The sequence below is a fragment of the Protomyctophum bolini genome (assembly GCF_963924005.1).
Source record: "Protomyctophum bolini genome assembly, chromosome: 17".
Classification (NCBI taxonomy): Eukaryota; Metazoa; Chordata; class Actinopteri; order Myctophiformes; family Myctophidae; genus Protomyctophum; species Protomyctophum bolini.
This window is the reverse complement of record NC_137878.1, coordinates 13,109,428-13,137,349: the sequence shown is the minus strand read 5'-3', so window position 1 is coordinate 13,137,349 and position 27,922 is coordinate 13,109,428. Positions and strand designations below refer to the sequence as shown.

At 43.4% G+C, this 27,922-nt stretch overlaps 1 protein-coding gene across 1 annotated transcript; it reads left to right on the top strand.

The window, feature by feature from the left end:
• The first annotated feature begins 187 nt into the window (after nt 1-187).
• On the top strand, nt 188-27,922 carry LOC308332261 (phosphatidylinositol 4-kinase beta-like). The gene is made up of 14 exons (XM_080788052.1): nt 188-341; nt 10,238-10,761; nt 10,951-11,672; nt 12,457-12,957; nt 17,657-17,884; nt 18,841-19,101; nt 19,777-19,886; nt 20,004-20,108; nt 20,746-20,869; nt 21,128-21,241; nt 21,990-22,141; nt 22,649-22,781; nt 23,044-23,164; nt 23,742-27,922. Exons 2-14 carry the CDS (start codon nt 10,245-10,247, stop codon nt 23,921-23,923), a joined length of 3,270 nt encoding a protein of 1,089 aa, XP_080644178.1. The 5' UTR covers nt 188-341; nt 10,238-10,244; the 3' UTR covers nt 23,924-27,922.

Genomic DNA, 27,922 nt, shown 5'->3' with positions numbered 1-27,922 from the left:
GTGTGCCTGCCCTCTTATAAAACAAATCAAATATTTGTGCATTAGCGGTTAGCGCCCCGTCGTGGTGAAATCACAGATGGTGTTTTTTTTGTTTTTTTGCGTCACGTCCCCTCCCTTTCAGAGGGGCGGAGTCCTCCCCGGGTGTGTTGCTGCATTTTTCTAGCAGAACCAGTAACTAGATCCAAGATCCAGATCCACCGGACCACCGGACCAGGGCCCTGGACTGACTGCTGGCCTACAGACCTGGACCAGAGACCTCCGTCTGTTGGTCCCGATTTACTTGGACTTATGAACCCACAAATGGACTAAGTGAAACCCTGAACATCGACGTCCAAATCAAGGTATGTGTGACTGTGTGTGTGTGTGTGTGTGTGTGTGTGTGTGTACACGGTCATGAATGATGAACAATTGTAACATTGTAAGTAACAGTATATGAGGAGCGGTGTTTGTGTGTTACGTGACGTGATGCTTGCTTGGCAGTTTTAGTTTTGAATGTATGGCGTTTATTTCCTTGCTTTTGATGTTTACATATTACAACATCTATACAACATAAACACGATCCTTTTATTTTACAGGATTATTATTATTATTATTATTAAATATTATTATTTATTATTATTTATACTGCCGTCTGAACAGCGTCCGACATCCTACGGTGGTGTCGCTTGCCGAAAAGAACACACATCCAGCGGGTTCTTTCCTGTTTCAAACTAGAATCTTAATCTTATCTAGCTGTCTAGTAGTTTTTAATAACATTAGATGTGTTCGGCAAGCGACGCCGTCCAACGGAGGAGTATATACAAGGTTTGTTTTGCGTGCTGACGTGGGTTTGTTTTGATTGAGGAGGTTTCTGTCTCAATTCTTATGATCTATCTCAATTCTGAATGACTCCCGAGCTATTCAGATAGACAGTATTTAGATGAGATTGAAACCTTGATGGATTGAAAACTAACTCACCATCAACCCATGGTTAGGCTTTCATAAGGGGGATGATGATGATGGTGGTAGATGTGTGTTGTGTTGCTGAAGAACTTGACCGATAGTGACCTGTGAGGAATGTTTGTGTGGTAAAGATCATCATCATCATCATCATCATCATCATCAAATCAATCGCTTGATCCTTGATGATTAAAACAACCCCACTCTCATGTGCAGTGTTGGACAAATTTTACTCCTCAATATAGATATGGAACAAATATTACTCGACTACAACAAGTTTCTGAAAAATTTGCAAGGGACCCGGACAAGTATTGGAGTACTTCAGTTAAAGTAATGGAGTACCTCAAAGGTGGCTTAAGTGGTTAATTAATAATGCACCTTTTTCCTTCCTTAGAGATGTAGTGGAGTCACCTACAATGTTTGTATTTGAAGTGTAATGGAGTGAAAGTCAAGTATACAAAAAATATAAATACTCAAGAACAGATGCTCAAAAAAATGTTGCTGCATTTCATTACTGTCCACCACTGCTCATGTTTGAAGATTATATTTTGCAGATATGATTCATTAGGTTGACTTTCTTTATATATATATATATGTAACTGAATGTTGTGCTATTAAATATTTAGCATTTCTCTTTATAAAAGGACTTTGAACAGCATTCTTAATGTGGTCCTATGATGCAAGTGAAACAATGACGTCAGACTTGACATGTTGGCACGTTGAACACGTAAACTCGTCACAGCTCACTATACTACGCCGTGTGTGTGTGTGTGTGTGTGTGTGTGTTGAAGAACCTGTAACAAGTTGAACAACGTGTCTTTTTATGTCAATGGTGTTATGCAAGACGACAGCGTCTGTCTGTCTGATCCATTGTATACTGTAGCCTAGGTCTCACTGAGTACGTAGGGTAGGCCTATACAATGTATTCAATGAAACAGACAGTCAGACAGTATAGGGAAGAGGAAGATTAGACAGACATGCAGGCAGGCAGACAGACAGGCAGGGGTTTCTCAGCAACAGTAGAACAAACAGCCTTGTCTTTCCAATGGAAACTCGCCTATCACCTATCGTACTCACTTTACTGTGTGTGTGTGTGTGTGTGTGTGTGTGTGTGTGTGTGTGTGTGTGTGTGTGTGTGTGTGTGTGTGTGTGTGTGTGAGAGAGACACACAGAGAGAGTGATACTATCGGTGTGAGTGAGGTAGATACTGTGTGTGTGTGTGTGTGTGTGTGTGTGTGTGTGTGTGTGTGTGTGTGTGTTTGTGTTGTGTGTGCCACGGGTGTGACTGTCATTCACACAAACCAGCTAATTAAAAAGAGAGAACTGTGAGGAGTGCTAATGTACACACACACACACACACACACACACACACACACACACACACACACACACACACACACACACACACACGCGTTTACATTTACATGTGAGGATTTGTTTTTCCACTTTTTGCCCTTTGTAACCGTAAGTCTGAGTTTAAAGCCAGTGTCATGCACACCCAAAATAGCCGATCTACAAGTTCCCAATGCGTCGCAGTGAGACACATGGGGGACCTGTTTATCGGCTGTTAGGTTGTGCGACAGCTTCCCACAGCTAAGCATACATTAAGCCTGAATCTAACATTTTCATGTTCATAAAAATGGTCTTCCTCACGACTTCGGCGAAGTAAACGTATGTCTTCTCATGCCAATATAACTCCTTTTTAATTGAAAAAAAAAAGATATATAATAATAATTATTATATTTTGTCTTCACAAGTATAGTATTAGTCTCTCTCATAACACACACACACACACACGCTACATCTTCAATCTTTTAGTCTCGCTCCTAGGCAGACGATCAGAGATCTGATGTTCGGAATTCAGTCTGTAGGAGTAATATAAAAATATTGGCCTGCTGGTGGCGCTACAATGGCCAATGTGAAATTGGTGGCATTTCTTCCTCCGCCTGCCAGAGACAAAAAAAAATATCAAAAATATACAAAAACAATTGATAATAAGTTAACAAAGGAAGGTGGGAGGCCAGAGATATGACATATGGAGGATGCTACTCACAATAGAGTCTACTCTAGTGGAGCTCAAGGAGTGAGGGGAACCATTTGATCTAAAAACCAACACCATGCTTTTTAATAGGTCAGCTTAAAAGTAACTTTTATGGGGTGTGACTGTGTTGGGCTTTGGTAGCACATTCCAATATGCAGTAGATGTGTGTGTGTGTGTGTGTGTGTGTGCGTGTGAGAGTGTGTGTGAGAGAGAGTGATACTATCAGTGTGAGTGAGGTAGATACTGCCTGTATTGTGTGTGTATGTGCACGTTATCTATCTGTTTTAAGTACATTTATATAACACATGAGTTACATTGTTGAATTCTAGAGAAACTGTTGAATATAGATTGCTGTCGGGCAGAAAGCTTGTATCTCCAAGTGTCGCGCAAAAGTTTTGCTCGTTTTGAAAGATTTTGAAAGTCAAAGTGGGTAAAATATGTGTTTTTTCTTTAACCAATAAAAAGTATTAAGAAGGGCTTGTGACTAAATAATAAATGTATTAGATCCATCTGAAGAGAGGGTTTTTTTTCTTCAATTCCTACTCTGGTTTAGGTTTCCACCCCAAACGCACGACATAAATTTATAGATATTTTCAGATGAACTCTGTGTGAACTTCTTTGGTCAACAGCTGTTGCCTTTTAGTAGATTCATTGTCTCATATTCAGGACTGTTTTGGTTTGTAAGGCTTAATTTATACCGTGTAGTGCAAGGGTGTAGATCTATATTCTTTTGGGCAAGCAACACCCCCGTACTACTGAGTATAAATCAGGCCTTTTAAATGTGACTCTGTGAAGCCTTGACACATTAAAACCGGGAAAGCATCTGCTTTTAGGTTTTAACCACGTCTTTAACCAATATTCTATTGGTTAGCTATGTATAGCAGATGTACAAGGTTGAACTATTTTTGAAAAATCCTGCGTTTTTTTGGTGTGCAAATCTTTGGATATATAAATGTTTTAAAGTGAACATTTTCTAACTAAAATCTTGCTTCTGGTAGTCCCTGGAAAAACATATTTTGAGATTGAGGAGGGGGGGGGGGGGGTTAGGTTCGTGAATTATAAGGTAGCACTAGCAGACTGTTTTTAGACTGGGGTCCGTGTGGCCAAATAGATAAAATAAATAAATAAATTCTGGTGGTCCTTGACATGAAAAAGTTTAAGTTTCATATAGCAGAATATGGTTTTCAGAAAACTGTTTTAGAAGACATTTGTGAAATCAGCCTCGGGTGCGTCAACAAATAGATAGAAGATACAGTTTGGTAATACAGTGTGTATGTTCATGTGTGCTATAGGCAAAACATGCAAATGCCCACAGACATGAAGACAGGCCGACCTATCACGGGACAGATACTAGAATGGTCAGAAAGACTGGTCTAATATACAGGGCAGGCAGATGGGTCTAACGCAGCACAGACAGTCACATGTAATGTGTGTGTGAATGTAATCACACACAGCTGTGTGTGAAGTCATGGAGTCACGCTGCAGACCCTGCTCTGTGTGTGTGTGTGTGTGTGTGTGTGTGTGTGTGTGTGTGTGTGTGCGCATGTGCGTGTGCGTGTGCGAGAAAGGGAGAAAGAGAGATGGTTTCCAGATGTGGGGTTTCTGGATCTTTAGGCGTGGGCGACTGTCAGCGCTACACACACACTTCTTCTTCAGGAAAACACCCCTTGTGCAGCTATTCGGTATGCAGACAGACAGACGGGGGTGTATGGTGGTTGAGTGGTTCAGCAGTGTTGCTTCACGCCAAGAGTTCAAATCTTACTCAGTGTTTGTTACCAAAACACACCATAAAGGCCACAGCGGCAGTGCCATCACACAGAGACGCCATCACACAGAGACGTGCCATGCTGGCGCAAACAGTTTATGGGTCAGAACAGCCTGGCCCTGGTGCGCCTGCCCTGTGGAGCAGGCCTGTGTGTGTTGTGTAACGCAGTGTGTAATGAATGGATTGCAGACTGTCTTGAGTCTAATATCAAAGCTTGGCCTGCATTATAGGCCCTAATGATGCCTGGTGACGCGACGTAAGGAACGCACAGAGGCAAGCGGTGGGTTTTTTTATACAGTATGTGCCAGGCGAGTAGGTGATCACCTCATGTAAACAACGCCATACATTAGCATTTCTATGGCCGAGGGTAGTCTGACTGGTGGGGATGGGCAACAACAATAATGATTCAACAACAGACCGCATGGCATGAGGCCAGTAACTATTGCTATCTGGGGAGGGTAGGGGGTTACTTGTTTTCAATGAAAATAAAAGCCTGGGTACCGAGGCTACTTTTGTTCAAATCAAACGGCACACCTGGCCATTTCAAACGGCGCACACACTGTGTGCCACGGCACACACAGGTTGGGAATCACTGCTGAATCAATATAGGGTACCATTGATTGAATCATGATGCAACCATTCTTGGCGATTGTTCTATTGATTACTTGTTTTGATAAAAGGAATAATTGAGAGGCATGTTTGTTTTGTGATTTGTCTATAATTGACCACATTAAGTCTGATGGACCAAGCAGCTTTATTTTAATTTATTTCCCCAAGCCCTCTCAATATGGTTAAAATATATTCTCTGACCAATTCGTATTTTGAAATATATCTTTGAAATATATTTAAGTATATTTTTTAATCCCCTCTGTCAATCAAACTGAACCATGTTATGAACAAACAACATGGCTTCCATCATGGAAAGTTTCAGATTCATTGTCATGGTGTCATGTTACCACGGTAACTGATATGATGATGTCACTGCTCACACTCCGTCCTCTGGTCTGTCTGTCTGTCGAGCGCTGGTGCTTTGGCATGGGGGGGGGGGGGTAAGATCTTAATTGTCGGGCCTGTTGAGAACTGTAGTTTTCACCGGCTGCCGGGCGCAGCTGCAACTTTGGGGAAGAGAGTTTAGAGTCTAGAGTTTAAATGGACAGGTATCAGTCCAAAGGGAGACATCAAAGAGGAAGGATGGATCAACATATTATGGAATGTCAGAACAGGTCAGCTCCATATATGGAGATCTAAGGGTTTGAGGTTTGAGGTCAGATGTAGAGTTGCTGGCGAATATCGATGACATCGGGGATCTCCATGTATGGGCTTAATATTGATTCCGCCATCCCTGATGATGTCACGTGATGTCCTGATGATGTCATGTGACATGCCAGACCAAACAACACACTGATGGGAAATGCACGATTCTATAGTTAACTGTGACCTTCGGTCGCAACAAGAGTTATTCCGGTTTATCGGTATTATTTTGCTTTACTATAACTTGTAGCTGCACTTTAACCATTATTAACTCATCCCTGCCTAAGGACTCCTTTTAACGTCTTTTTAATGAGATCCCACAACGCCTTTAACGTGTTAATTAGCGCTCTAATTAAGGAGAAAACTATAAAGTTGGCTTACCGTTAATCAAAGCTCCCCTCGAGCGGCAGAGCCATGTTCGATTGCTTCCCCTGTCCTACTGTCTCTCTCCTACAATGTCTCCCTCTCAGCTGTCCTACTGTCTCTCTCCTACAATGTCTCCCTCTCAGCTGTCCTACTGTCTCTCCTACAATGTCTCCCTCTCAGCTGTCCTACTGTCTCTCTCCTACAATGTCTCCCTCTCAGCTGTCCTACTGTCTCTCCTACAATGTCTCCCTCTCAGCTGTCCTACTGTCTCTCCTACAATGTCTCCCTCTCAGCTGTCCTACTGTCTCTCTCCTACAATGTCTCCCTCTCAGCTGTCCTACTGTCTCTCCTACAATGTCTCCCTCTCAGCTGTCCTACTGTCTCTCTCCTACAATGTCTCCCTCTCAGCTGTCCTACTGTCTCTCTCCTACACTGTCTCTCTCAGCTTTCCTACCTTCTCTCTTTCAATAGACACCCCACCCTCAAATAAATGTGTCATGTCACAATTTATATGGGGGAAATAAATTATAATGTATAGTTCTAAATATATACTGTGAAGAGAGAGAGAGAGAGAGAGACTCATTTGTTGTTTGCCAATTTGTATAACGTACCGTACTGTACACTTAAGGGCAAGCCAATACATGCTGCTTCCCTCCAACGTCATCGTTGTTTCTTTATTGTCTATGTACTGTGTGATCTGTTTGTTTCCTTATGTTTTATGTATATCCTGATGACTGCTGTGCACAAAACCAATTTCTGAAAGGAAATAAAGTGTCTATCTATTTATCTATCTATCGTTCGCCCATCAGAAATTCTGAATGACGTCAATTTGTAGTTCTATCACCTCCCTTTCCTTGTTTTGGGATTCATTTATTCACAAAATTCACAGTGTTTTTTTAGGACTCCCACTTGGAACTGCAGCGTAAAAATAGACAAACTCTAAATGAGAAATGTCCCCTTCAAACAAAATGAGTCTTACTGCACAGTGTCACATGGTCAGTGTTGAGTGAGCACAAATGAAACCAAAGGGTCCATTTGGTTCCATTTGTTCTCTGTTAAGAGTTGTACTTTATCAACACTGTGGATTTGACAGTGTGGTCACTGTGGGATTCCCCGGCAGCGGTGGGGGAGAGTTGGCTGAAAGCATCGTTACGCAGCTGGTGTGTGAATGGGTGAAGGTCACCCCCCCCCTTTTGGTCCTTGTTCGTCCAAATCCACTCCGGAGTTTCCGGTTTTTCAGCTTTCGTCCATGTTTGATGTGGTCTCTTAGCTTTAAGTTCCTTTAACTCATTTAGATCTGACTTTTCGAAATTTAAAAAATGTCTTCTACAATTCTGACAGTTTTCTGAAATACCTCATGTTTCTGTATCAGTGGTGCTCAATATTTCATGTCAAGGACCCCACACATTATCTGTATTTGGCCACCGACCCCCATCTGAAAATATTTTGTTCCAGTGACCCCCCCCCCGAAGCAAAGATTTTAGTTAAAAACGTTCGCTCGCTGTGAACGAATATATATTCAAAGATTTGAGGCACATTTTCAAAAATAGCAGACCTACAAGCTCGTAGCGCGCCACTCGGTGGCGCACTATGAGCTTGTAGATCTGCTATTTTTCAATAGCTAAAGTATAACATAATTATTTAACACGACTGTTCTCTTTTGGGGGCACTTGGTAAAAACTATTTTCGGATGATATAAGGTGAGGTGCAAGTTACATAATGCAGCACAGGTTAATAAAGACCTGCATTATTACATGCTAATAAATAGAGTTGTTCTGATACTGATACCGGTATCGGTTACTCGGGCCGATACCACCCTCAAGTACTTGTCCTCGGTACTCGGATACTTTGACCCGAGTACCAAAACATTCAATTGACACTAGGCTGAACGAATGGCTGAACGGAGGCAACTTTGGAGCAAATTGCCAAAACCAGCCGATCTACAAGCATATAACTGACAAGTGTAGTTCGGAGATAAAAAGGGGGTAAAATAAGTAGCTAATCAAAAAATAAAGTACTCTTATCGGTACTCTGTATCGGCGAGTACTAAAAATTAAGTACTTGTACTCTGTCTGAAAAAAATTGTATCGGGACAATTCTATTAATAAAGGCCAGATATACATGCATACATTAAAGCAGAAACACCTATCACAACAGTCTTCTTAGTGTGTGTGTGTGTGTGTGTGTGTGTGTGTGTGTGTGTGTGTGTGTGTGTGTGTGTGTGTGTGTGACTGACTTTGTGTTTATCAATGGAGTGAAGTCCCACATTGATTGACAACACTTATCACTGTGTTAAAGTACATCACCAGACAGACAGACTCATCAGCTAAAGTCCAGGCTATACTGTGTATGAGAGTGAGTTGTCTTCTTTTCACGACACGCTTCTTTTTCTTGAGTGTCCTGCTACTACTACTAGTACTACTAGTACTAGTACTACTACTACTACTACTACTACTACTACTACTACTACTACTACTACTACTAATACTGTGTAATTTAACCTTTTATTGTTCTCAGGTGATTCTACTGAGCTGTTTTGCGATGGGAACCTGACAAAACATAATAAACAACCACATCAGTCCTTTCTTTGTATATTTAGTTATTTGTCTTAACTGTCCTGTGCAATTAGTGTTCACAAAGCCTAAAGGCCAGACCGCACCACCAATGCAACTAGTCGCAACTCCTTGCAACAAAAAACTGTTTTAAGGCAAGGCCACAGCAATGCAACTCCTTGCGATTGCCATTCGGCATAATGGTTGCGAGTATAGTTGCATGTTGCAAGGATTTGCATTAGGGTTGTCTGGGCTTAAATTCCCATTCCCTGATGAAGGCTTAACCTACTGTCCTAATAAACTATTGGCGTGTGTGGCCACTTTCTATTGGCGTGTGTGGCCACTTTCTTGTTGTTTCAAGATTCCCTCTTCAAGTTCTCTCCCGTGGGCCGGCACCGCTAAAAAGGATCCTTGTGCACTGGGCTTAAATGTAAACATAAATGTAATTTAGATGAAAAAAACCCCACAAAAACCTAATTTATCATCAACTAATATTTTCATGACGACATGACGACATCAACTTATATTTTGTGACGACCCTAGTAATTCTGAACATCTGAGTATAAATTAGGCTTAACTAAGGAGGTGTTATTGCCAATAATCTGTTTTGAACTCGTGTCTGTGCGATCAAATATATGATTTGTACAATATGTGAAGACATTGAGGGCGGGATAATTAGCCTATAGATCATAGACGGAGAAGTCTGTGACATTTGGAGGCAGGTGGAGTGGAGTGCTGGTCAGCCTGTGATGAGCTGACGCACGCAGTGACGTTGCCTCTCTGATTCTGGTAGTGGGATGGGATGATATCTAAACGTAAACATGCAAGCACGCACAAATAAAGTACACACTGTACATGGTGTGTGTGTGTTGAGAGTATTGAGAGCACAGCTGCAGGATTATGCAACAGATTTAGGCGTGTGTATGTGTGTGTGTGTGTGTGTGTGTGTGTGTGTGACTGTGTGTGTGTGTGTGTGTGTGTGTGAACACTGACCGAGAGACCACTTAAATAGCGACACACAGGCGCGCGCAGGGCAGTTCATAATAACATTTTAGAACAGTTACCATACATTCATATAACATGAACTCAAAAATATATTGTGTCCTACACATAGTTATTGTCGCGAAACGTTTAAAAAGAAATGGCAGATCTACAAGCTCACGGCATGTCACAATAACGTGTCGTGAGCTTGTAGACTTATCTTTGCTATATTTGTGTGATACTGTCAGTATGACAAAGTATACAGGTTTCTGCCTGAGAGCAACACGATGATAACAGATTCTATCTCTCTCTCTCTCTCTCTCTCTCTCTCTCTCCCTCCAGGTCCATCATGGCGGAGGTATCTCTCTCCCTCCACCTCCCCTCTGTGCCTCCTCCTCCTCCCCCGCCCCCCCCTCCTCCTCCTCCCGTGTCCTCCTCCCCCCCGTCCACCTTCTCCTGTCCGTCCTCGCCTTCCAGCGCCTCCTCTTCCTCCTCCTCTTCCTCCTCGTACCGCCACCACCATCACAACCACCACCATCACAACCACCACCATCACAATCACCACCACCACCACCACCGCCCGCCCCTCCCTCTCCCCCTGCCGCTCCCTCAGTCCTCCGAGGGGGAGGACGGGGAGGTGCGGCGGGGGTCGACCTGCGCCTCCTCTCCCTCCGCCAGCCCGCGCAGCTCCTCCCCCACGGGGAGCATCGGGAGCAGTGGCAGTGTGGGGAGCAGCAGCAGCAGCGAGACCTCCTCCGCCGCTCTGGGAGGAGGAGGAGGAGGAGGAGGAGCGGAGGAGGAGGAGGAAGGTCCTGCATTCTCCTCCCAGGAGGTCGCCACGGAGACGGACTTGGTGATTGACCAAGGTGAGACGACGTGATTGGGACGGTGCGGTCGGTGGGGATGCAATGGGCACGTAATGAAAGGAATGATTGATAGGGATTAGGGATGTCAATTATCGCTTAATTCATTCATTGTTAAATAACCTAAATAACGCAAATCAAATTTAGTTTATGAAAGATCTATGTCATACTAAACACTTATTCTGCTCCCAGCTGTGATTGACCCGGAAGTGGCGCTGCAGGCCTGCCAGGAAGTACTTCTCAAGGTCAAACTGCAGAACGGAGAAGCAGTAGAAGCACACCAAGAACCACAACAAGAACAACAAGAACAACAACAAGAACCACAACAAGAAGAACAACAACAACAAGAAGAACCACAACAAGAAGAACAACAACAACAACAAGAGGAAGAACAACAAAAACAACAACAAGAAGAGGAAGAACAACAACAAGAGGAAGAGCAGCAACAAGAAGAGAAAAAACAACAACAAGAAGAACAGCAAGAAGAACAGCAGCAGCATCAGAGTGTTGATTTCACAGGGAGTTCCAGTCCGCAGCAGCAACGCAACGTCTCCGCGTTCCCAGAGATGTCGGACGCCGGCTCCATCAAAGAGGAAGAGGAGCAAGAGGACGGAGAGGAGGACCGAGAAGGAGAAGTGAAACCTCCGGCCAACCCCAGCCCCACGCCTTCGTCGTCGGACGCCTCGTCCTCGGCCAAGCAGTCGTGGCTCCTCCGGCTGTTTGAGTCCAAGCTGTTCGACGTCTCCATGGCCATCTCCTACCTATACAAGTCCAAGGAGCCGGGGGTGCAGGCCTACATCGGCAACCGGCTCTTCAGCTTCACCGACGAGCAGGTGGACTTTCACCTGCCTCAGCTGCTCAGCATGTACGTTCACATGGACGCTGAGGTCGGAGACGCCATCAGACCTTACCTGGTGAGACTCTACTCAATACCTCATAGAGCGTCGCAGTCCCGCCCCCCTTTCATGACGACGCCAGGCCCAGGAAATAATTCCCAATGCATTTTCCCCATAGACATTTAAAAAAATATAAAAAACAAATGTTCCAGTGATTAGAAATTGAAAATATGCCCCTCATTGACTTACATTGTACACTAAAACGTCTCTCAAAGTCACTCTTTTAGTACGTAAACATACACAAACAATGTTGATTCAGACAATATAGAGCATCACCAAAACTGAAGAGTGACTTTGAGAGCTGTTTTAGCGTACAATGTAAGTCAATGAGGAGCATATTTTGAATGATCACTGCAGCAATTATTTTTATTTCTTGTCCACATACATCATGGCAAGGTAACTACACAACCCAAACCTAAAAGAATGGTCTTAACCGAAGGCTTAACCGCCGAAACGTTGGATTCATTTTTGTCTTACCTGCTGTCCTAATAAAATATTGGCACTCTGCCTATTGGCATGTGCGGCCACCCTCTTGTTTTTTCAAGATTTCCTCTGCTTAGAACAATAACATCATTACTTGTTTAGGAATCGCCGTGCTAGTGTGTGGGGGTCTCCTATCATGCTGTTTCACCAAACGCAAATTGGGACTTAGCGTAACAAAGATTTTCAGTTATAAGATTAGTTTTTGCTTTAATCCCGCTATATGCTATGCTATGCTATACCATACTATCTACAAATGGAAGCCATCATGTGATCGTAAACATTATTTAATTAGCTATTGCTTTTTCCGCCTCCTCTTCAGATCCATCGGTGTAGAGGGAGCATCGCGTTCTCCCTGCAGACCGCCTGGCTGCTCGGGGCGTACTCCTCAGACATGCACATCTCCACGCAGAGACACTCCAGAGGAACCAAGCTCCGCAAACTCATCCTGTCCAACGAGTTCAAGCCCAAGAACGCCGCCGGCCCCGCCGCTCCCACAGACGCCAGAACCGCGTCCGGTTCCGGCTGCGAGGGTCCCGCCGCGGCCCGCTCGCCTTCGTCCATGACTCCGCCCCGCTCCCACCACCACCACCGACACAGGAGACACAACAGCAGCCAAGTGGAGGCGGCGTCGGCGCCTCCCTCCGCCTCCTCCTCCACCTCGCTGCCGCAGCAGGAAGAGGAGGGCTTTTCCTCTCCCACCAGGAGGAGGACCCACCAGAGGTCCAAGTCGGACGCGGCAGCAGGAGGAGGCTCCGGTCTGGGCGGCGGACTGCTGAGGTCGGGGAGTCACCCCATGGTGGAGAACCACGGTCACGAGGAGGTACGGATATACTTGAATCACTTTGAGGAAGAACAACACGCACATCTAATCCCCAAATAAGGCAGTGGTAGTGCTGAGTGGATAAAGAAACCCCAGCATCCATATTCTGTAGATTACGTTTTTGTTGAGCGGCGCTAGCCCCTCCGTATGCCCAGCTTTCCAGGTTTGTGTAAACACAAACATTGGCTTGTGATTGGCTGATGATTTGAATGGCTGAGCAAAGTGAGGGCAGAAAAGTGTAGATGGAAAAAGTGAGGACGCAAATTGTGATTGGCCAGAATGAGGTGTATGATGTATGATAAGAGATAATGTGGTGCCCTTTGTGTAGATGGAACAGTGTTGCTTTTGGCAGCAATTGATTTTAGTTTAAGTCATAATCTTTTGAATAGTTGTTAGCTTGTAGATCGGCTATTTGTACTCTTTTAAAATGTTTTAAAATAGTAAGAAATGGCAAATAAGTTTAGGGATAAGGGGTAAGGGGTGGCGCAAGATATAGGGCACAGTGTGCAACAGGATCTGGGTCATAGGTCAAAGTCTCCAATATGTGACATTGTGAACAATATGGAAACTTGTCAGTGGACAATCCAGAGATATGTTTTTATTTGCATGAGTGCCTGTGTGTGTGTGTGTGTGTGTGCGTGTGCGTGCGTGTGCATGCGCCTCTGTGTGTAGTGTGTGTCCGTGTGTACCTCTGTGTGCACGTGCATGCATTTGTGCATTTAGTGTTATGAACAGGAAGTAAATGTGTTCTTTCAGGAAGTTATGGTTACCAGGAAGTTACGATGTTGGTTGTTGAGAACAGAACACAGAACAGGAAGCAGATCATGGATCATGTACCAGTGACCATCGCGCGTCATCGTACCAAAACCTAACGTTCTCATGGAAGACAGTTGACTGGCCCTTAAATAGGCAACCTGCTGCTATAGGCCTATTATTGTTATAGATTATTGACCTAAATGGTGTTATATCATTATCAACAATGATAGTATGATTTATTAAAAAAAAGGGTTAAGCTTATGTCTTTTTCATAAATTGCTTTGGACATGTGGAAAACTTAGTTAAACATGCAGAGTGACACATTAGGCATTAGGCCTATAGGTAATACTTTACCTGGATAACATCATCTTTTCGTTTTGACATGAAATAATAATCCTGTACCATCACCGTGTAGCGTTTGGTTTCATTAGTGCGATCGTGACAAAATAGCCTACAGCTGCTGTTGCCCGCAGAGCATACATGAACGGTAAAGATACCAAGGATTGGACAGTGCTACGCAACATGGAAGTAACACTGACTCCAAGCCGTTTATAAATCAGTCAGTGAACAGACGAGTCAACTTTTCACCGCCGTTTGGTGTGCCGTCGTCCGTCCGGCCCCCGCCGCACAATCAGAAGCATTTTCAAAGAGATGAGTAGGATACAAAGGAAGCCTGAAAGGCAAGCATTTGCATTCCAATGGGTGATTGAGCGTCGCGCTCTACGCGCATTGCGCAACGGCCATCAGGTCTGGTGTTTGTCATCTCTCTTTTCTCAGTGTTTTCAAATGGAATTTTATACGACGTGAAAACTTGGAATTCCCCTCTCGGGTACCAGTGGCACGTGGACCGGCACCGGCACCGGTCCGCGTACCGGTGGTTGGGAACCTCTGCCTTACCTGATAGTCCATTCTAACTCTATAGACGGGCCTGCCCCATTAGATCTCCATATATGGAGCTGACCTGTTCTGACATTCCATATGTTGATCTGACCTCATCAAACACTGTACACTCAAAACAGAAACGGCAGAAAATGCATTTTCAAGTCGGGATACCAATGTTATCCAATCGGGAATGAGAACTGACATTTGAAGAGATGACACAAACAAATGAGCAGACAAAATTGGAATAGGAATACTGTAAAAATGAAGCTGATAAATGGGGACTGACCTCCGTGCGTGCGTGCGTGCGTGCGTGCGTGCGTGTGTGTGTGCGTGCGTGCGTGCGTGCGTGCGTGCGTGCGTGCGTGCGTGTGTGTGTGTGTTCCAGGGATCCACGCTTGATAAACAATGAGGTTTTTTGGTGGGATGCATCTCACTGGGAGGTTAACTGTTCTCTGAGTGGAATATGAAACATTAGACTGGATGACCCAGAAAGAGCCGAGGCCTAAACATGAGGTCTGATTGTCTGAGTCACAATACAATACAATACAATACAATACAATACAATACAATGGAAACAATATGTGACATTGTTGCTGTCGTTAAAGAAACATTGTATCTCCATATTTCAACTTAAATAATTCCCTACTTTGTCATACTATAGTCGGTGTCACACAAAAGTAGCAAAAATATTTTATGAATATTGAACCAATGAAAGGTATTGGCAAGAGTTTGTGACAAAATAATAACTACTACATTAATAAACTATAATACAGAGATGTTAAAAACTCAACTAAAAGCAAAAGTAAAGAGGTGAGCTTGAGTTGAGCTTTAAAAGTGTCTACAGAGGGTGCTGCTATTGAAAAATAGCAGATCTATATCGTAGTGCGGCACTATTTTTGATAAATCTTGAAAATGTGGCGCAAATCTTTGAATACCGTATATTCTTTCAGAGTTGAAATGGAAGTCTATTCCAGGCTGTAGGCTCATAGAAGCAGAACGCTGCCTCACCATATTCTTTTGTAGACATTCTTTTGGGCACTTCAAGCAGGCCAGCAGTGGAGGACCTGAGGGTGGCGGTTAGGAACGTATCTAGGTAGGCATTTGCGGAGGTAACATTGGATCCATTGGAACGCAGGTATTTCTTTTTCTCCAATTCCTGGAAAGTAACAATTTTGGACACAATATATGCACATCGTATGTGCGTTAGAGAAAGTAACTAGGTAAACATGTATTTAAGCGGGTTTTCTGCCTTTAATCCCCTCCGGTAAACCATCTGACTCGGGTTTCATGTGGACTCGAGGGATGACAGCTGGTTTCAGACAATGTGACGGCGCAGCGTGCTCGGATATGAGGAAATGAGGATGGAAACCAAAATTACACATAAGCCGTTACAAAACTGTATAATGGAAAATAACTGAGCTGAGAGTTTTAACTGTTTTAATTCTGTTGTAAACATTTCCCTACAGGCCTGGAGTCTTCATTTACAAACTAGTAAACTGGTTATTCTGTAAACAGTTCTCTATTAGCATGGAGCCTATTAGCACATATACAAGCTCAGAATATGCCATGATGCGACACGTTTTGAGCTCGTAGATCTGCTATTTTTGATAATTTTGTGTGACATACTTTTGCCCGACAGCAATGACCAAATAGGATACATAACAGCTGTCCCCACACAGAGAAATATATGGTGAGGATTAATTGGCAACAACAACAAAAAAATAAAATTGGCTACTTAACCATTTTGGACGGGAACCTTTTTTTGGTGTTTTAAGCATTATGCTACACTTTAGCTATTGAAAAATAGCAGATCAATACAAGCTTGTAGATCTTTGCTTCTGAGGGGGGTCCCTGTAACAACATATTTTATTTACAGATGGGGGTCCGCGGCCAAATACAGATAATTCTGGGTGTCCTTGACGTGACAAAGGTTGAGCACCACTGACACCGAAACATAGTGTTTTTCAGAAAACTCTTATGAATTTAGGAGACATTCTTTAAGAATCGTCCTCGGGTCTAAATACAAAATAAAAACATCTAAAACCCAAGTGTTTGGTTCAACAAACTGCATTTCTTGGCCTGAAAGTATATATATATTTTTTGTCTGTTACCTCTAAACATCTGTGGTAGAGTAGTGGGGTAGTCACATGACAGTGTGCATGTTAGGTCAGGGCTGGATTGGGACAACAACCTGGGGCCATCATTTAATGCCCAGTGCCCGGCCCATTTAGGATTAAAAAACTAAAGTGTGATCACATAGGCTTTGGTCACAATAGGTTTTAATTCATTAACTGGGTTAACAGACTAATGCATTATTGTTCGGTCTTCTGCGGATTCAGACAAGGCTCCGACCGGCCGTGGAATACAGGCAGACTCTGACTAGGTTTAATACGCACAGACTAAACTAAATGCTATCAATACATATATTTAGGAACTCAAACGTGCTTTTATGGGGTTTTTATTAATTCATTATTAAACACAACATGCATACTATTATCCTGTCTTTTAACTTGCTCTATCGGTAGGAGTTCAACTCTTACTGAACATCCAGCTGATGCAGCCCAAGGCTGTGTTGTCACAGCAGCTCGCATATCAAATCAAGTAAATACGCCGTTGCCCAAAACCCAAATCTAGTGGCATCAATGAGTAGACTATCATCAGGTTTGCACACAGAAATACTGTAGCTGAACCCATGAAAACGTTCAGTGAATGGACACTGCCCAAAGCTGCTTTACTCTTCTATTCTATAGTTGAGTGAGAGAGCATGAAATGCACTCAGACAGTCGCTACTCGCTAATAGAACTACATGTTAATACACATGGTGTGTGTGTGCGTGCGTCACGGTGTGTGGGCTGTCCTGGCTGACTGCCTACTTACTAGATGTTTTCCAGAGTAGAACTCTCAGATACTGCAATGCTACCATCCGGTGCCATAACTGAGTACTGCAGTTTAGCCAGACTGTTTTCCAGTTAATAGCAACTCACCTTCAATATGCTGTGAAATACTGCTAAAATGCTAAATATAATAAACATAATGACTCTGTTTTTTCTCTCTCTTCCAGCCGGAGCGTCTGCGTCCTCAGAGAGAGTTCATTAAGTCATTGATGGGGATCGGGAAGCGCTTAGCGGTCCTGCCCACCAAAGAGCAGAAGACCTCGAGACTGATCTCAGAGCTGTCCTTACTGAACCATAAACTCCCTGGTCGAGTCTGGCTGCCCACCGCCGCCTTCCACCACCATGTGGTCCGGGTTCCACACACACAGGCTGTGGTACTCAACTCTAAAGACAAGGTAAGCACATGTATACACTTCTACAATACTATCTGTATGTTAATGTGTACACACACAGGCTGTGGTACTCAACTCTAAAGACAAGGTAAGCACATGTATACACTTATACAATACATACTGTGTGTTAATGTGTACACACACAGGCCGTGGTACTCAACTCTAAAGACAAGGTAAACTATAATAATGTAAAGATGATCTTGCTATGTTAGATTACATTAGAATCAGAAGTATTATGTGATTAATGGAAGATTTATTGCAGGCTTTGGGTCAGGCATAATCGAACAGTGAGATTATAGCACAGAATATAGGATTTCAAATTCAAAAGTAGCAGATCTACAAGCTTGTATACATCTGCTACTTTTGATGTTTGTTTGTGTGATACTGTATAATAATCAAGTAGTAATCCAGTCGCAGTGTGCCGCGGGTTCGACTCTCGAGCCCGACACAGTCTTTACTGCATGTCTTCCCCATCTCTCTCCCGTTTCCTGTCAGCCTACTGTCTGTCCCTTCAAAAAACCAATAAAAGGCGTAAGCCGCAAAAAAATATCTTAAGAAAAAAAAGTATGGAGATAAATGGTTTAGTGATTATAGTCACTAACTAAGCCTATAATTCGAGTCAAATGTTTCACATTTTGTTTACCATTGCTTTGGAAATTTAGCTTGAATACATTTTTGTAACCTTACCTTTTCATTGCCTAATAATAACATACTGTATACTCTTACCAGCTTGTCAAAACAAAGCCATTTACTGCTTTTTATATAGAAATAAAATGTATATTATGCATAATTAAATTCAGCCTTTTTGGCCCGGCCCTCCAAAAATATTTTCTCTTTCTCATTTGGCCCCCTGGGAATAATCCTTGCCCACCCCTGTTCTAATTCTGATTTAACGTATTCTAATGTGACGTATAACGGCACGTTCCTAATCATAACGTGCCGTAATGTCTTCCCTCCAGGCTCCTTACATCATCTACGTGGAGGTCCTGGAGTGCGAGAGCTTCGAGACCTCTCCGGTTCCGACCCGCATCCCAGACACCAGGCTGATCCGGACCGCCCGCTCCGCAGAGAACCTGGACTGCAACGGCAACGGTGGCGCCGGCGGCGCCACCGGAGGCATCACGGCGGAGCAGAGAGCCGTGAGCTTCTCCACCGTGCCCAACTACGACAACGACGACGACGCCTGGGCCACCGATGACATCGGACAGCTACACGTGGAGGTGAGTTCCTTCCTGTCCAGAGTCTGGACTAGACAGCTACACGTGGAGGTGAGTTCCTTCCTGTCCAGAGTCTGGACTAGACAGCTACACGTGGAGGTGAGTTCCTTCCTGTCCAGAGTCTGGACTCTAGCACGACTGGCTGCAACATTTGATTAACCCATTCTGACCTGGGAACGATTCTGCAAATGTCTTCTAAATCCTGACTGTTTTCTTGAAAAAGCTGTTTTTCTATGTAAAAAAATGTAAAAAAATAATATATATATATATATATATATTATATATATAAACACTTTCATGAAACTTTTCACGATTCTTCAAAAATAGCAAGACCTACAAGCTCGTAGCGCGCCACTCGGTCTCGGTGGCGCGCTATGAGCTTGTAGATCTGCTATTTTTCAATAGCTAAAGCATCGTAATGCTAACACCATAAGGGGTTCCCGCCCAGAATGGGTTAAGGTACAACCCTCAGTATACCAATATATAACTTGAGGAACCCAAGGTTCTACCAACAACGTTCAACATCCATTACGTTATGTCAAAGAAAATACCATGTTCATTTACAGTGGGAACCAACTTTTCTGCTACAATCTATATTCATGGAACATGCATATTGGGAAACTGTTTGTGAGCTGTGTGTGTGTGTGTGTGTGTGTGTGTGTGTGTGTGTGTGTGTAGTTGGCAGAGGGCCAGGCTAGCAGCAGTGACAACATAAGTCAGTTTTCAGTCGACAGCATCACCAGTCTGGAGAGTAAAGAACCTATTTTCATAGCAGCAGGAGATATAAGGTAGGTACACACACACACACACACACACACACACACACACACACACACACATTGACTGTGATCATGTTATGTTGTTGTCTTCTGATGGTCTGTTGTGTTTTATGTGCTGCGTTGAAGGCGTCGGCTGTCTGAGAATCTGGCCCATCCCCCGACATCGTTCAGACGAGACCCGGAGGATCCATCGGCCGTCGCCCTCAAAGAACCCTGGGAGGAGAAAGTCACGTAAGGATTACATCATTTATAATAAACGTATATATTATATAATGTATAATGATTAAAAAGAATTTAGACCATTTAGACCTGAGGACGATTCTACAAATGCTTTCTAAATCCTGACACTTTTCAGAAAAACCCATGTTTGTACGTCAGTCGTTCTCTAACATTTTCATGTCAAGGACCCCAAAGATTATATGTAATTGGCCGCCGACCCCCATCTGAAAATATGTAATACCAGTGACCCCCCCCCCCAGAAGCAAAGATATGATTTAAAAATGTTCGCTCTGAAAGAATATATATTCAAAGATTTGCGCCACATTTTTACGATTTTTCGAATATAGCAGACCTACAAGCTTGTAGCGCGGCGCTATGAGCTTGTAGATCTGCTATTGTTCAATAGCTAAAGTATAACATAATGCTTAAAACACCAAAAGGTGTTCCCGCCCAGAATGGGTTAATATTATCCAGATATGTTGAATTGCATTGTAGGGACACGAACATTGTTGATTTTCAACGCGTGTTTGTGTGTGTGTGTGTGTGTGTGTGTGTGTGTGCGTGCGTGCGTGCGTGCGTGTGTGTGTGTGTGTGTGTGTGTGTGTGTGTGTGTGTGTGTGTGCGCGCGTGTCTGTGTGATCGTGATCAGGAGGATTAAAGAAACGTCCCCGTACGGAGCCTTACCAAACTGGAGGCTTCTCTCTGTTATTGTGAAATGTGGAGACGACCTGAGACAGGAACTACTGGCTTACCAAGTACTGAGCCAACTACAGGTAACTACTATGATTACTATTGTTCTTACTACTGCCTTACCAAGTTCTGAGCCAACTACAGGTAACTACAATGATTACTACTGTTCTTACTACTGCCTTACCAAGTACTGAGCCAACTACAGGTACTAACTACCATTACTACTGTTCTTTCTACTGCCTTATCATACAGAGCCGACAGGTACCACAGTATTAATTTTCCCAACATAGTCATAGTCTCATACTAAAAACTGTCCCCCCCCCCCCTCTCTCTCTCTCCAGTCTATTTGGCAACAGGAGCGTGTTCCTCTGTGGATAAAACCATACAAGATCCTGGTGATGTCATCAGACAGTGGCATGATCGAACCCGTTCTGAATGCTGTGTCTTTACACCAGGTCAGTCACACACTGGAAACCACTTCACTTCAACTATGTGGTTGGTGTGAGTTACACAAGGCTACATTGTTTTGGTGCCAGGTAAGGCACAGCTTTATTTAACACTGCCAACATATGCATGCAGGAACCTGCAAATACGTTTCTTCTTTGCAACATTGCTGCTGCTGAACCGATGTTTTGGTTATTGGCGTTTTAGTTCATTCTGCACCCGACTTCTGTTGTAAACAGTGCAGTACTGAAAACCACTTCCATCACACCGGCCTGGAGCCCTGTCAGATCTGAAGGTGGATCTGAGATATTATGACCCAGAGACGTTTGTCTTTCTCCGTAACCACATGGATCCAGCAAAGACATTTTGTATACATAGTTAATGTGGTTAAATAGTCTATGTAGATTGAACCACTAAGATTTTTTTGACCGTATGTGATTGGAGGGTGTGTGGGGGGGCACTGGTTTCCCATAACGGTGTAGAATTTGCTATAAAGAATTGTTTATAGCAAGCGACACTGTTACCACTAACTACACAATACAGTGTCGGTCAGTAGTACTCAGACACTGGAAACAGGCTCAGGTAGAGAGTCTAGAAACCCTGAAACTGCTATTTGTGTGCGTCTGTCTGTCTGTCTGTCTGTCTGTCTGTCTGTGTTGTCAGGTTATAATACTGTGCGTGTGCGTCTGTCTGTCTGTTTGTGTTGTCAGGCTATAATACTGTGCGTGTGCGTCTGTCTGTCTGTCTGTTTGTTGTCAGGTTCGTAAGCAGAGTCAGCTATCCATGCTGGACTACTTCCTGCAGGAACACGGCAGTTTCACCACAGAGAACTTCCTCTCTGCTCAGAGGAACTTCGTCCAGAGCTGTGCGGGTTACAGCCTGATCTGCTACCTGCTGCAGGTCAAAGACAGGTACATGTCTGTCTGTCTGTCAATACAAGCTTTGGCAAATTGCAGTTCTATAAATAAAATATTAGTACTGAGGCATTTTTATTTTTTTTTAATTTACAGACCTGGTCAGTAACATGGTAGCCTCGGAAACCCAGACGTTTTTTTATTTCCAGGGAGACTGAGTCCACTTCAATTCGGCATAGAGTAGCGCATAAATCAATCACTCTCTGCTGATTTCTGATCGTCTGCACTTTTGTTAAATTGACGCACGCACACACTCCTCTCTGTCGCTCGAATTAATTAGTCTCATGTCACGCAGCTGTGTCTAGATTCTCCGGAGCTGCCTATGCCATAGAAAGCATAGGTGGACCCCAGGCTAGTAACATGGTGGCTCTCTTTCGTTCTCTATCTCTCTCTCTCTCTCTCTCTCTCTCGCTCTCTTTTTCACTGACTGTCTTTTAACTTTTAATGTATTTTTGTGGCTTTCTCCTATACTTTCACTGAATATCTGTCTCTCTCCCTCTGCAGACATAACGGGAACATCTTATTGGATTCCGAAGGTCACATCATCCACATCGACTTTGGCTTCATTCTGTCCAGCTCTCCTCGGAATCTTGGCTTCGAGACGTCTGCCTTCAAACTCACCGCCGAGTTCGTAGACGTGAGTGTCTGTCTGTCTGTCTGTCTGTCTGTCTGTCTGTCTGTCTGTCTGTCTGTCTGTCTGTCTGTCTGTCTGTCTGTCTGTCTGTCTCTGTTCATCTACTAGAAGATGTTGATGTGTGTGTCTGTCTCTGTTCATCTACTAGATGTGTGTGTGTGTGTGTGTGTGTGTGTGTGTGTGTGTGTGCGTGTGTGTGTGTGTGTGTGCGTGTGTGTGTGTGTGTGTGTGTGTGTGTGTGTGTGTGTGTGTGGCCTTACTGCAGGTGATGGGTGGCCGTGATGGAGATATGTTCCTGTACTATAAGATGTTGATGCTGCAGGGTCTGATCGCTGCCAGGAAGCACATGGACAAGGTCCTGCAGATAGTGGACATCATGCAACAAGGTAACCTTTTAAACCAGTGTGATTACACATGAACAAATGCCTCCTAAATGACTACGTGTCCAGGAGCCCCAAATTGATATATATGGCCGTGGTGGACCTTGCTCACCTGCTTTGTGAACAAAATTGCACAAGGCAGATATGACAAATAACTTAAATATACAAAGACATGACTGTTGCCAATAAAATAAAAAGGCCGTATGCATTGTTACACGTGGAAAATGTTTGAAAGTATGAGCCTGTAGATCTGCTATTTCAACTATTTTTGAGTGGTGCTAGCCACTCCTATGCACACCTTTGTGTGTGTATGTGTGTCTGTATGAATTTGATCAGTTGATTGGCTGAGCATGGAATGTGATCTATGATGATGAGTGCCGCTCACTTCAACACGAGTGTGATTTTTGGAAAAAAAAATAAAATCAGATGAATTTACACAGATTCTGACCGGGCCAAATAATCTCAGATGATCGCGACAGGCCTAACTGACTGAAAGGTTTGGTGTGTTTGGTGGCCCGAGTCGGCACTTCATCCTGTCCTATACGAACGACTCTTCTCTCCTTCTCGTTATCTCCTATTCTAGGCTCCCACCTGCCGTGCTTCCACGGCAGCAGCACCATCCGCGGCCTGAAGGAGCGCTTCCACATGAGCCTGACGGAGGAGCAGCTGCAGATGCTGGTGGAGCAGCTGGTGGACGGCTCCATGCGCTCCATCACCACCAAGCTCTATGACTCCTTCCAGTACGTCACCAACGGGATCATGTGAGCCGCCGCGGTGGGAGTATTATATACCCCGGCGCGGAAGAACAAACCGCGGGATTGTTAACGGACGTGGCACACTACACCTGCTGGGCTGCACCTGTAGTACTGACACACCTGCACACCTGGATTACACTCTTTATCTACTACACCTGCTGGGCTGCACCTGTAGTACTAACACACCTGCACACCTGGATTACACTCTTTATCTACTACACCTGCTGGGCTGCACCTGTAGTACTAACACACCTGCACACCTGGATTACACTCTTTATCTACTCCCTCAAAACTTCCGTTATCAACAAACAATATTCGATATTCAATCATTTATTTGCCAAAAACAAACGTACAATTGATTTGGGATTAGTACGAGAGGAACGCAAAAAGTAATGACATCGGGGGGGGGGGGGGGGGATCACAAAAACATTGAGTCCTCACAACGGGTGTCAATAAGCATGCGCAAAATCTATGACCTAGCTATGTGAACGAGTTCAAAGAGTGGCGTGACTCTCTCTCTTTCATTGGGTCTGGCCCGAAATATACCAGATGGACATGAGATCCTACATTATATATGTCTAAATACACACACATTACTTACTGTCTCAGCATGTTTTACCCCAATTACAGTTCCAGTACCCTCCCCTACACACATGCACGCGTACACAGACACAGTGTCCCCCCCCCCCCCCCCCCCCCCCCCCCCAGCCTTCTACGATGCATGGAAGACTGGGAACAGCATGGAATCATGAGAGCACGCAGGAACGTCGGCGCTGCATGTAACCTTTCCTGTTCCCCCACCTCTGCGACAACTCATCACTTTTATGCCTTGGCGGGAGAATTCACCTCTTCCTCTCCTCTCTCTGCTCTTCACTTCCTCTCCTCTGTATTCTTTGGACCGAGGATTCTACGTTTTAGAATCTAAACTGGGTGTGTCGTACCGAGGGGGAGGAGACGAGACTTCAGGTGACTTTTCAACAAAACGAGAAGGATGACTCTTTAAGTGACAATAAAATAGCTCTCCATCAGAAAGCAAAGACTTTATCTATTTGCTTCAGGGCTTTATTACTTTTAATATTAAATATTAAAAGTAAATATTTGACTGTGTGAGGAAAAAAATGTGAGAGAGAAAGAAAGAAAGTGGAAGGATTGAAACTGAACACTTTTGAGTCGGTTTTGAAACGTGGATTTGAACTGGAAGACTTTATTCATCTTGTCAACGTAACCTTTTACTGTTCACTTGTTTTTATACGTATTCTTCAGTTTTACTTCACTTATTTGTCAACAGTGGTAGCATTTACCATTCTTTGTTAGCATTCTCAAACCGCATGGCTGTGCTGGTCAGTTGGAGACTACCCATAAGTCGGACCTCCCATTAATTAAGTGACCATTGCAGTGCTAGTCAAACAGAACATGATGTTACTATGCGCTTAAAAGTACAAAGGTTGCTTTCTTACTATAACATGTTTTTGTTTTGTTCCTTAATTCTTTGATTCAGCATCTGAATCGATGGCTGTCGTTTTCATTTCAAGCAAAGTTTGACATTCCAACAACAGAAGCGTGGCCAGGACCTCGGCGGGTCAACGGAAAGACCAATAGTTCTCAAACTGTTTTCATTTTGTGGACCCCCATAACTCAGAGAGTGTACAAATGGTGCATTTGGTTCCATTTGTACCTGCAAGGGTCCATCTTGAACCCCTTCAAGGAACCTGCGGTGTCCCTCCTGGAGCCCACTTTGAGCATACCAGTAATACGCCTTAAAGGCCATAAAGCGACTGCTAGGGCAGAGACAGTCTACCGGAATAATGTCAAGAATGGTCAAATTAGTAAGTAATTAGTAATTAATTACTAGCAATTAAACTACTGTCTCAGCGATATTGTCAGGGGGTTGACTTTGTGTCGTCACAACTGTAAATAAACTTGGAATATTTTGGAATATTTGGACGGCAGTAACATTAGCGTCAGTTGATTCTTTATATCCATATGAGTGAAACCACCGCGACCATGGGAAATGCCCAAAGCGATCTTTATAATCTTAATACTTGAACATGGAGCTGCTTCACAGTACACGACACAAACATTAGCTGTTCTCCAATCTCCACAAATTGCACAGCAGTCACTCTCAAGGAGTGGTTCGGGGGAACAACACTGGTCCGTGGCCGGTTCCCAGGGGGTCCCAAGCTAAATTAAGAACAGTTAAACCACTTTTCTTGTATACTTCCGTTATTTGGAAATGTGCACAATCGTTGAGACATTTTGAATGGTTTTGAACACAGACATTCTCTTTATAGCGGTTGCTGGCACAAATCCTTTTCAAATGCTGGTCTGGGACCTAATACAATGGATAATATATCCACAATTGTATTGTATCCACACAGACTTAATTCTGGATTTTGGCCATGAACCGTGTTTATGAAAAATCTTAATTTCTGTACCTAAAATACATACAGAAAGTTATACAAACTAAACACTACACAGACCTGTCCTGTCCAATGCTTCTGTTGTAGTAAACATGACTCGCAAGTCCATCTAAAATGACTGCCTGTGATGACTGAAAAAGAACTATCAACTCATAATTGTACATTATTTGTGTAACTTAACTAAATCAGTGCTTTATGTTTATGTTTGTGGAAACTTAAATTTACATATTTAACGAACGCTCTTTTCTGATTGGCTCCCAGATGCATTCCTGTGACCAACTCCAAGCCAGTCAGAAAGGTGTGGATTACATAGGAGAGGCAGCATGAAAGTATTTCTGTGTCCATCAGACAGTTAATTTCACTCCATTGGAAGGAGATCTATGTGATATGATAAGGTTTTTTTTTTTATATGACCATAACAGACCATTTAAACCAATGATGTTTCTGGCAGACAGACTTCCACTCAGTATTGAGCTGTTTTCAGACACTACCTGTGTAAAGAAATTGACATAACTACGTGCTAATAATAATAATACTGTCTCATGTTTGAGGGGCTGTACAGTTCTGTTTTTATTGTGTGGCCTTGACACTTTTGTTTCTGTAATAACCACTATTGAAGGAAAATGTGTTCGCTTGCTAGTTTTTTGCTACAGTTTGTCACCTAATTTTGCTCTCAACAGCGTTGCCAGATTTCGTGAGAAAGATAGCCGATCTCACAGTTCACAACGAGTTGCATTGCGACACATGAGCTATTTTCAAACAAAAAAGGGCAAGATTTTGAATCTTTTTGGAACATTCTTTCTAACAACACAAATCTGGTATGAGGGTCCCTGGAACAAAATATGTCCAGATGGTTGTAAGGACAACAGCATATTAATTTGACATGAAAATTATTTAGAACCATTGGTTTCAACTTTCAACCATAATAAAAATGTAATGAACATGCCCAAAGTCGCTTATAATAAGCAGACATATGGCAACCTTGGCTCTCAGCTAGAAAGTTTATGCTACTTTTGAAGCTTAATGGTGTTGTTCAAAAGGTGTTTAACTGCTCAGCGAGTAAGATAGCTATAGTTTAATGCTATGTATTTACACCACTGCGCTCATTACAGAAGCTGCAGTATCTCTGTTGCTTTGCTGAAAGGCTAGCAGGTAGGCTAGCATGTCGTTGCTTATGCTTTAGTTTGTGTTAGTTAGCTGCTAATTTATGCAAGCTGATGCCTTGAATACCAGGTACAAACTGTTTATTAATGCAACAGGAGAGGTCAGAGTTTGTTGTTGAGTTGTTGATGAGTCTCAATACTGTAAGTGTCTGTCTGACATCTCTCCCTCCATGCTCACACTCTGAGCCTGATGTATCCTTGTATGACTGTCACGTGGCGAAACTAGCAGTTCTACAAGTTCACAACGTGTGGACTCGGCTTTGTGAACATGTAGATTGTTGTGCGACAGACAACGGTATAGTTTAATGCACAAGGAGAGATGCTGAGAGGGAGATACTATTGAGATGCGGGCCTTTGTTTTAGTTTGTTTCATTTCCTTTGTCCTTCCATCCTGACCCTCAACCTTCAGATGGAAATAAACTCTAA

Excerpts from the sequence above, each read along its gene's own strand:
- LOC308332261 (XM_080788052.1), top strand. The coding sequence starts at position 10,245 with ATGGCGGAGGTATCTCTCTCCCTCCACCTCCCCTCTGTGCCTCCTCCT. Across the intron at positions 10,762-10,950 it reads GGACTTGGTGATTGACCAAG|CTGTGATTGACCCGGAAGTG; the intron begins GTGAGACGACGT and ends TTCTGCTCCCAG. Across the intron at positions 20,870-21,127 it reads AAGTACTGAGCCAACTACAG|TCTATTTGGCAACAGGAGCG; the intron begins GTAACTACTATG and ends CTCTCTCTCCAG.